Source organism: Engraulis encrasicolus, chromosome 4 (genome assembly GCF_034702125.1).
Source record: "Engraulis encrasicolus isolate BLACKSEA-1 chromosome 4, IST_EnEncr_1.0, whole genome shotgun sequence".
In the NCBI taxonomy this organism is placed as follows: Eukaryota; Metazoa; Chordata; class Actinopteri; order Clupeiformes; family Engraulidae; genus Engraulis; species Engraulis encrasicolus.
This window is the reverse complement of record NC_085860.1, coordinates 25,101,524-25,112,703: the sequence shown is the minus strand read 5'-3', so window position 1 is coordinate 25,112,703 and position 11,180 is coordinate 25,101,524. Positions and strand designations below refer to the sequence as shown.

The 11,180-nt window shown below is 44.3% G+C and overlaps 2 protein-coding genes across 2 annotated transcripts; both read right to left on the bottom strand.

The window, feature by feature from the left end:
- Positions 1-729: 729 nt before the first annotated feature.
- fgf4 (fibroblast growth factor 4) lies at positions 730-3,440 on the bottom strand. The gene is made up of 3 exons (XM_063196074.1): positions 2,891-3,440; positions 2,132-2,235; positions 730-1,321 (listed from the first exon to the last, which is right to left on the bottom strand). Exons 1-3 carry the CDS (start codon positions 3,183-3,185, stop codon positions 1,145-1,147), a joined length of 576 nt encoding a protein of 191 aa, XP_063052144.1. The 5' UTR covers positions 3,186-3,440; the 3' UTR covers positions 730-1,144.
- Positions 3,441-8,711: 5,271 nt separating this feature from the next.
- fgf3 (fibroblast growth factor 3) lies at positions 8,712-10,779 on the bottom strand. Its single transcript, XM_063197774.1, has 4 exons — positions 10,503-10,779; positions 9,842-9,945; positions 9,127-9,200; positions 8,712-8,988 (listed from the first exon to the last, which is right to left on the bottom strand). Exons 1-4 carry the CDS (start codon positions 10,777-10,779, stop codon positions 8,712-8,714), a joined length of 732 nt encoding a protein of 243 aa, XP_063053844.1.
- Between the last annotated feature and the right edge of the window lie 401 nt (positions 10,780-11,180).

The following is an 11,180-nucleotide window of genomic DNA, read 5'->3' as shown; positions in this document are numbered from 1 at the left end:
GCCAGTCAGGCATTTGTTATTATGCATGCTACTACTGCATCTCCAGATTGGGGACAGTGATATTCAAACATCTCTATCTGTCCCTGACAGAGACACTGGGCCTATACTACACAGCTGGTTCAGGATAAGTTAAGGTTAAGTTAAGAGGTAAATCATCTAATACAAGAGCTTTTCTTAAGAAAGTGAGGACTCCAGGCTCTTCTATTAGATTATTTACCTCTTAACTTAACCTGAACCAGCTTTGTAGTATAGGCCCACTGGGTGTCAGGCCAGATCAGGAAAAAAATGGGATGAAGAAAATAAATAAAAATAAAATAAAAATAGAACCATAGCCCATGTGCTAAGACTTAATTCATGAATGAGGTAGAAACAAAAAAGTAACACAAAATGCCACAGTGTCAAAAACCACAGTGTAACGTCACGTATCCTCAAACCACTCCATATGTGGTAGTAGTAAACAATAGTACACTGTTCAAACCTGGATTCGTATGGGTGTTACCGATCTGACATGGACTATGTGTTTGTGTGCAGTAGTAGGGGGGGATAGTAGGGGCGTAGTGGTTTATAACAAAGATTCAAAACATCAGTCAAGCCAACACAACATAAGCTTTAAAAGTTGGTGATCTGTTTCACTCTGCTACAGTACGCACAGACACCAGGTTGACAGGACTCTCAAGACTGAGTGAGAAGAGGGTGAGGGGTGGGGGGGGGGGGTGAGGGGGGGTATGAGGATGTAGTTCTTCAGTCATCGTGCCACACTTTTTGTAAACAGTGCAAATATAATCCTCTCCAAAAGTCCATTATTGTGGTGAGATCATCCAAATATCGGCCTTGTAACAAAGAAACTAGCAGCACCGGCTCCGATAAATATTAAAAATTCTCTGCCCGCCATTCTTTCAGCTCCGCGTTTTTTTAAGTAATAAAAAAACATCTCACAGGAAAATAAATAAAATATTTTTTTTCATAATATACAGTACATACTTAAATAATCATATTTAAATATACTCCAAACTTTTTTTCTATCTTTCTCTCATTGTTCAAAAGTGCTTTTCATTTTCTTGCTGCTTGTGTCCAACCGTGTGTGTACTTCTCATTAGACGAGCTGAGGTATGACTGTCCGACGTGCAGGCAGCATCCCTGTAGGTCAGATTCTGGGTAAGAAGTGTGTCACGGTCATGGCTGGAGTCACTCGGTTTCCTTTCTTTGTCCTGCCCGTCTTGCTCAGTCCAATATACATCCCTGAGTGAGCCGCTGATTCATATGCGTTGTAGTTGTTTGCAAGAAGATTCTCCTTAAACTTGCACTCATTGTTGTAGTGACTCTGATGGGAGGAGGGGACATCAAGACATGTTATTTGGTTGTATGTATCAATTAACAAACACACACGCATGCATGCACGCACACACACACACACACATGCACACACACACACACAGACGTGTGCATGCACGCACGCACGCATGCACGAACACACACACACACACACATGCACACACACACACACAGACGTGTGCATGCACGCACGCACGCATGCACGAACACACACACACACACACGCACGCGCGCACACACACACACACACACACACACACACGCGCGCACACACACACACACACACACACACACACACACACACGCACACACCTAAGGGGAGCTGCTGTTACTCACTACAGAGCGGTAACTGACACTTGAAGCTGAATATGAATATGTTAGAATCTACATGTAGCTCATTCACAACATAGCACACTATGTAAAATAAACAACTCCCCAAACTACCACCCTATATACTGCAGTTTATTGTCAACAAGTGAACATTTGGGAATCACCTTTACAAGTGAAATGGAAAAACAGAGCTAGAAAAAAATAAAATCGACTATGTGCAAAACATTTCTTACTGTTATGTTTACTGGAATGCTTTCTAGAAGTAAGATTAGAGAGATTCTTGTCTTGGTTATAAAAGGAAATGCTGATTACAGGCTGTGACACTGGCCAGATTGTTGCTTGAGTGATAAAAAAACGGATTGAAAGTTGCAGTAGGTCTTGTACTGTAACAGATTATTTGAAAATCATGAACTGTCTGTCTGTTTGTTATGTGTATGAGACGGATATATCGTTTGATATAGATACTCACAGATCCATAAAGCTTCCCTTTGCTGTTCATGGCAACAAACAGACCGCTCCGGACACCAAAAAGAGTCACAACTCCCCTCTCCACTGGTGAGATCTCTAACAGACCTAGAAAACACACAGTTGCATATAGGACATTAATATGTGTGATGAATCGGCAGAGAAAACAACTGATTGTGGGTGGTTTTTCCAAGTTACCCCAGATGACCACAAATAGGCTCTTTTCCCAGCCTCAAAGTCACACAACCCAGGACAGACAGACCAATCAACAGCCTGACAGCTACTGTATTGTTTGTATTGACTGGAATACCATTCTGAATTCAACTAAAAACAGAAATTATTACATTGAGATCCACTATAATTAGTCATGTTTGGCTGTGGAAGAGTTCTTGCAAAGTTTCTGGCAAAGTTACATCAGGCTGAAGCTTGTGAGTCAGTGATATTTCTAACATGACATGAGCAAAACAACCTTTTAAAAAAAAAGAAAGAAAAGAAAAACATGCAAAGAAGAATTGCTGTTCCAAAACACTTGTACTGCATGACAGCTGTTTTCTATCGTGCTGAACATGACTACCTCTCAAGTTTGAATTATTAAATGATAGGCTGTTTGGACTAGACGTGTCCTTTGCAGCAAGTTTAAAAACATGAATTGGAAGTTATAATATAGGCCTATGGGCTCTCCCCTAAACACATGTTGCCAACAGTTCAACCTTAAAAGTAAGGCAATGACACAGCGCCGTTTTTAGGGTTATAGGCTACTTACTATATCGGTTTTCGTTATGCACCCCATTTATCTTGCCATCTGGTAAGACTTGAATGTGGAACCCAATCCCCACATTGCAATACAGTCGTCTGAGTCTTTTGATGCCCATTAGATAATCACCATCCCGGTTGATGTCTCTTTTTTCCCAGGGATTACGAGCCAATGAGCGTGTGTAAAGTGTTTCCCAGTGTCGTCCTGGAGTGCCGTCTGCCCGCACCGAATACGGGGCTGAGCGCACTTCCACTGACAGCAGTCCGAGGACAAGTAGTGTTGAGAAGGCCGATATCACGCTCATTGTAGTCGATATTGAAATCCCCGGGCTCCAAAAAGTAAGTTGTAATGGCGCGTGTCACTTCGAATAACTATTTAGCGCTTGTCAAAGTGATCCGAACAACGCGGAACGTCAGTCTCGAGCACGACTGTGACTTTTCCATTGACTCTGTATGGAGTCCCTTCGATTAGTAAATAGTTCCAACCGAGGTTGAATCGAACTCGACTGTGACTTCGTTGCCGTTGAAGTTGTGTATTGTTGGTCGGCGGTACTCGCAAGGCATAGCCAAACCATGGCACCTTTCGCTTAGTGGCGGTATTTATAGTCTATCTGCGTCGAAATTACATCACACACGCAACCTACTGCAACATGAGGTCGCTCTCATCCCCTGCAACACAGGCGTCAGCTTCACAGATGTTGGTTCAGTGTTCGCAACTCCCACCTCGTCACCACAAAGAAATAATTAATGCGCAACGACTAATAAACAAATCGGATGCTGGTCAAGTGCTCTGTCAACAACTAGTTAGTGGCAATGAATTCATACAGCTCGCGTATTGCAATACCTTCTAGACCCCAAAGGAGTGGGAAATAATTTAACAGAAAATAGGATAAATAAACAGTTATACCGTGCGTATTGCCACGTGCTGTGCGTTTTATGGAGTTTCTCCGCTAACTGATATAGTTTCGGTTTCGCTTGAATGTCAATGTTATGGTGTCATAATGATTTGATTGGCCAAGATAACGTGGCGCATTGCATATCTTTAACAGGAATCCACATGGACACTAGGCTACTCATTGGATGTGGATGTTGTTACAGTTATTGTATCTTTACACTTCGGAAATAGGACTTCCTGTCGCCTACTATCTGTAGATTAACTTTTAAGAACAGGTGCTTTTTGGGAGAAGACAAACACATGGGGAATAATTATTACACTTTTCAGCCATCGTGAACTTTAAAACTTGCAGCAGCAGCAGCAGCAGCAGCCTATCGAGACATATTTTCTTTAATAGCCCAGACGCTACACGACATCAAAGGTCCATTCAAGAGATGAAGCCAACGTGTGATCTCTCGGCCCTCACAGAATGTCTATTGACAGTACAATACACAACCTAGGTGTCACTGAGGTGCGAAGTGAGACGCAGCACCTGTTTTCCCCACCATGACTTGTCCCAGTTTGGCGGGAGAACTTTAGAGGGGAAAAAAAAACTAAAGTCATCAAATCACTGCAGCTTCACTAAAAGTCATAAACGTCCACTCACGCCATAAATCATGATCAATTTAGTAGGCTAATTAATCCCTGTCCGTCTGGGATGGGTAGAATTAATAGTCCAATGACGACCACTATTAAACTAATGGATGCTATATTTTGCAGTGCTTGTAGACTCGTCTGAAAGGTCTGTGGGTGACCCCTGCGTGGGCTCTCTGAGGATGGGACAGTAGGTTTCTTGAAGGGTGCACAGGCACACAGACGCACATGACGATGCCCCCTTAAAAGAAGCGGTGTGAAAGTAAACTCATGCCATTACTGGGACTAGATGCTGGCTAATGAAATGCAGATCGACAAGGCCTGACAGTCAAGAAGAAAGTCATGCTTTAATGTGAGGTTATACAAAGGAATGTCTTTGTCAGTAGCCCAAAAAAAGATCCTTTGATCTGCTTCTATGAGGAGGATGACCTATTGTCTGCAAATAATTATAACGCCGGGACAAAACATTGAAAAAAGAAAACATGGCTCGTAATTACGTACATAAAAAGGTTTAGTCAGTGTGCAGAAGATTCGCTTGAAAACTTTCTCTCACGTTCACGTCTGAGTGCCCATGAATGCCGTACAACTCGCCTTTGAAACGCGACAGTAGGCTAATATCGAATGTGGTCAGACCTCAAAGTTTACCCCTGAATTATTTGAACCTTTAACCGCGCGACAGACTCGCTGCCCAGGCAATGAAGAGTTGACATGTGCACAAAAGTGTTGTGAAGTCAGACAGAAAGTCTTTTGACCGTCGTGTTTTGCATAGCATCTCCCTGAAGCCCAGCAATAAACGCCTTTGCAGGACTTCGATAGTTTGGCACAATGACCACATTGCACTCGTGATTCGAGTTTTGTTTTAATAGATGAAAGAATGTTGGCAACTTTACTTGGAAAAGTTGTTTTGATGTTCTGGGGGCTTATTGTGGTGAAACGTAAGCCCAGAGGCGAGCATAGTCGCTCTCCATGGTGCTCAACTGCATTCTTATTAATGTTTACCTTTACAGGTTGCACAGTAACAAAATAAGGGAGTACACAAACCACTGCTGAACAATGAATACACCTGAGAATATCTGTTTAGAGAGGGTGAGGGCTACCCACCCATGCTGATTCGGAGCGGAGATATTTTTTGAATAACGTTATATTCAGCTTTTTGTTGTTCGGAACGACAACAATGAAGGCTGCGTCTTTTACGCATCCTTGTGCGTAATGCGTCTTTTACGCACAAGGATTTCTGCAGTGCCAATGACGCTGGATGAAGTCACACACTATATAAGTTGAGTTAGTGTTGGATGTGATATTTGTTCGACTTTTTAGTTACATCAATAAACATCAATGCATTAAAAACTACCGATGTTGCTGACCGTATTATAATGTATAGGCCTGCCACCAGATACGCATGCAAATTAGCCTACTTGAAACACTTTTGCTAGGGATGGATCAAATAATTCCTTTTCAACATTATGGAGAAAATTTAGATTATTTTATTAATGAATTACTTCATTCTATGTGTTCATATTCTCAGTTCTCTATGTAGTACTGAAGTGATCCCAGTTTTTCCATACAATTAAAAACACCATTATTTCAGCTTTTACTTTTCACCAGTTATGCAGTATATTCCTCTGTGTACTGGCTGTTCTTCAGATGGGACTACTCCCCGGATGCCTGTTTGTGATGCTAACCTTACACAGTGGTACAAGTATAACCTGTGAAGTGAAGAGTGCTTTTAGTTATTTCACCTTGGGGAGTGCATTTTGTATTGTATCGTTGTCCTGGTGTTTGACAGATTTTAAAAAATATGCAACTGTTGCGCATATGGGCTGACAAATCACTACTCAGTACTCGGGCCAAGGATGGCTGAATCCCAGGTGCTGTGCAGGCTATTCCACTCAATCCCCTTTTTCACATCTTCAGCCCCTAGGGTGCAGTGTCTGCCAATGGAAGAGGGGGAAGGAGTGGATGTGGCAATGGATGAAAGAGCAGCGGGGATATTATGATATGAATGGCCATATCACTTTAGATCAGTGAGTTGGTTCCTGACCTCCCAAAAACTACATGATGTTCAAAATAATAATCACAGACATCACCAATTTTCTCTGTTTCCTTCTTTTATCATTTGCAGCAAGGCTGCTCATTTGACAAGTCCCTCCTTTCACCAGACCTTCAGTGCAGTATGCTTCTGGATTTTAGGCTTCCATATTGAATGAAAACGCAGGCTAAAGGCTAAAGCTCTTCAGAAGACTAGTTTGTCTGCCCACAATTAAAGGTCTCAGGCAAGTCTCATTGCATCCCATGTTTTTTTCAGTACAGTTCGCATTTTACAGTTTTTGCAGTAACAGTTGCACCATACACGACAAACTTTACAAACCAATTGGGAAGAAAATTACTAGTGCATATTGCAAAGTTGGAATTGCACACATCCAATTTGCAGCTCCACATTAGGGCACTATCATATCCATTTGTGTCTACCCATGTAAGTCTGTCTCCCCAACATGCCTGACACACCAAAGCAGTTTTGCTTGTTCATAGTAAAACATAATATGGCCAGGTCTAAAGAATGTCAGTGGTGCGGGCGGGGTGATTCAAAGAGAACATTGCCGGCTGCCGGGATGGATGGAGTGAGTGAGGGAGTGAGGGAGTGAGGGAGGGATGGATGGATGGATGCTCGTCCTTGTTTGGACACGAGTCCCAGAGGCGATTCTATGTTCAGCTGTGACCCCAAGCGAAATTTCAATGGAGTGAACATTTGAAAGAGATTTGCCACTATACTGTAGCAAAGTGTGAGCTGTTATTCACCAGCCAGGGGCTTGGGGGCCCCAAGCAGCTGCCTGCTTAGCCTGATGTCAAGATGCGCCTCTAGACACGACACATCAGTCTGGCCCCCAGGCCAGCCGCTCAGCTTCCCCATGTCTCCCCAGAGGATGGATCCATTGTTCCAGGCAGGAAACAGCCGAGATGCCCCTAGTATAGAGTAACATTGCGTTTGAACATTGCTATCAGCACATCATCATGCGTTTGCCCTTGGCTTGGCTGGCCGGAGCCGGAGCCATGTCAGCATTAGGATGGGTTTATGAGGTGCATGGGCTTCTCATTCACAGACCAGACATACAGTACAGTAGACAGAGACGGCAAAAGCAACGCCATTAGCCTATCATTGGATTTCATTGTGTCCCTGTAGTATTGTGCTGATTTGACAAAGTTTAAAAATCTATTTGAAAGGTTTTTGTGAGACGCTATGTTATGTTATATGTAGTTTTGTAGTTTTTTTTTTCAGGAAATAGTCTCATGACAGAGGTTGGGTTTCAATCTGACAAAACATTGAAAAATGTTTCATTTCTGTGTCCTACATTTCACCAACTTGGGGAAACAATATTAACCACATCAGCTGACCTCTTCACAATGCCCTTGACTTTCTTCCACATTCTGAGGTCAAAACTCTCCAAAAACAAATAAAAAAAAGTCATCAGTCATGAAAATACATTTCTTTATAATTTAAACATTTATGAAATGTAATAAATAAACATTATGCACAGGCGTGGTACCTGGTTTACTAAAACACCAAATATGTACATTGCAAAGAAAAAGACGAACATTATTCTTGTCGATAATGCTACAGTCAGTACATTGTGTGTGTGTGTGTGTGTGTGTGTGTGTGTGTGTGTGTGTGTGTGTGTGTGTGTGTGTGTGTGTGTGTGTGTGTGTGTGTGTGTTTGTGTGTGTGTGTGTGTACACATGTCCATTTCATGTAAATGTTACCCTATCTCAGCTTTCATCTCAAAGGACACTGTCAATAATTCACGGACAGGAAATGCACCACCTCCTGTCCTGAATGACAGACAGATCCCACAACACAAGCACCATCAAAAACACAAAACCAGCAATGCACCATACATCACTCCCAAACATGCTGAACCTTTAATGATAGACGTGTTCCAGTATACGGCCTTGTGTGGGTGCCTCCAAATGGGCAAATGGGTGTGTGTGTGTGTGTGTGTGTGTGTGTGTGTGTGTGTGTGTGTGTGTGTGTGTGTGTGTGTGTGTGTGTGTGTGTGTGTGTGTGTGTGTGTGTGTGCAATTCTGTTTGTGGAGGGGGGTTGAGGGGCATTCTCTGGGGTGTGTGATTCACCTGCTCCACCTGGTCTTGCCCACATCTGAGTGTGTGTGTGTACGTCTGTGTGCATTTGTGCAGTGTACTGTATGTATACACATGTGTGTGCCTGTGTGTGTTTCCCTCCCCACGGGGTCCACTCTCCCCTCCACTTGTTCCCTGTTCCCCAATGCACTCCATTGCTTCATCATCCGCTCACTCATCTGCGGCCAAGTCCCTGTGGTGGAGGAGGCTGTGGCGGTACTGGCGGCTGACGTGAAACAGGTGCACCATGTCATGGTCCGCGTGGGCCAGCACGCGGGGCAGGAAGAGGGAGGCCCGCTCGGTGCGCCGGGTCCTGCAGCCCCGCCGGGGCCGGCCCTTGCCGTTGATGGAGACGTACCAAAGCCTCTCGGGGCTGGGTCTGGGTCTGTGCCTGACCCTGCTGCTGCCGCTGCTGCTGCTGGTGCGACCGCGGCTGAGGGTACTCCAGCTGTTGCCTGCTCCACCACCACCACCACCTCCTCCTCCAACTACCACTACTCCTCCTCCTACTCCTCCGCCTCCTCCTCCAGTGTGGCTACCTGCCATTATGCTGTGGTTGGCCGTTAGGGGCTTTGCCGTGTGGTACTGGCGGGAGGCATAGGTGTTGTAGCCCAGCTCGTGCAACCTCTCCACAAACTCACACTCCTTGTTGAAGGACTCCTGTCAGAGAGAGGGTGAGTGAGAGTCAGGGAGAGAGTGAAAGAAAGAGATAGGGGGGGGCAGAGGAGGGAGAGTGTCAGAGGAACCCAACATAGTCACTTCAAGGGACTTCCAAGTTGTACTACAAGCTTTCATGGCATACTTTCTTTTTCCGCAGGAAGGAGGACACTCTCACTGCTGATATGTTTACCACGTTAGGGAGGCAGGCAACCATGAGTCAGACAGACCTAAGCGCTAGGGCTATGATTCATAAACCAATGAAGGCTTTTCTGGTTTATTTCATGTGCAGTGTTTACAGCCATCACATCTCCTCTTGAAAAGGGAGGCCTTGCTCATAAAACGGGCAATATAGCGCTCCACCAAAACACATCCATAATAGCTCTGTTGTGATCATCGCTGATGATCATCTTATGCCAGAAAGCTACAACAATAATTCATTGTCTCTGAATACGTAACACACACACACACACACACACACACACACACACACACACACACACACACACACACACACACACACACACACACACACACACACTTGAAGCAAGCATGCTACGTTCCGTGTTGACAAAACACATTTTTCAGAAAAATGCACATTAAATTAGTGACAGAGAGTTCAAAGTCAATATCAGCATACTCACAGAGGCGTAGAGCCGACCCCTGTTGTTCATGGCCAAGTATCTTCCTGCAAACAAACCTTTAATTGCAACCACCCCGACGTCCACAGCTGTGATCTCCAGAATGCCTGGTTGAAATTAGAGCACAGGGGTAGACAAAGGTTTATATGATGACGAACCACCTGAAGTACGATGCATTAGAACATATTGTGCGGCCTAGTACAGCAGCTCAAAATGATGATTAATATAGGAATTGCAACAACTCGCAATAGCAATTGAGGAAAGTATTCCTAGAAGTCACACCCTCAACCATACGGATCTTCAACTTGGGAAATCTAACATGATTTATTATAACTATTTAAATTTTAATTGGACTGCGTTATAACGCACAGCTGTGTTACTGAATCTATTCAATTCTTCATCCTACTTGGCCTGTCTACTATACATAACTTTGTTTACCAAAGTGGACTACAAAAATAGGTGGGACCCTTTGGCGGATGGACGTGCTATGCCTTTGATTTACAGTCCTACTTTTGTACACATTTATAGCAAGGGCTAAAAATTACGCAGCGCTTTTGCGCCATAAATCAATCTCGCTCGTCATTGATCTGCGGCACTTTGAAGTAACCTCACGCATGTATAGGCACACACACTAAATAAATTGCGTAGGTAGGGGATAACTTACTGAACGGATTATTCTCCTCCAGTGTGCCGTCTATTTGACCGTTGGGGTGTATTTGTAAGTGATACTTGGTGGCACAGTACAGCTTTCTGCGCCGCGGTGCACCGCCGAGGTGCTCATACACGCCGCCGCGTCCCCCAGCATCCCTCCGGTGTCTCGGTTCGCATGTCTCCCCCCGGTTACAGGACAGCACGGGAGCCCTGTCCGAAGCCAGGCACAGAGATTTCGTTTTACCGGAATCCAGCAATCCCAGACCGACAACTAGCAGAATCAATAGCATTATGGCATGGCCCGTTGCCGTATTCCTTTCCGTTGAGAAAATGGAATGCTCTCCATTGAAAAGTTTTTGCTCCAGCAAGAGGAAAATAAGTAGTCCCACACGCAACAACTCGGTTGGCATCAAGATTTTTTGGAGTCGCCCATGCGTCCTCTCTAGTCTCTCAAATGAACTGTGTCCTCCTCATAACAATTTCCCAAAAAAAGAGAGGCCGTCGGGAGATTTCCCCTGCGCCACGACGTGCAGAAATGAAAGAATCGTCCAACAATACCTCAGGTTACATCCATCAGCTACGTAAGGAAGGAAGGAAGGCAAGGTAGGAGTCTCTCTCATACGAGCTATAAGAATGCAGGCTGGATGAAATTACATAGTACACACACACACACACTGGCGTGCGGAAGACC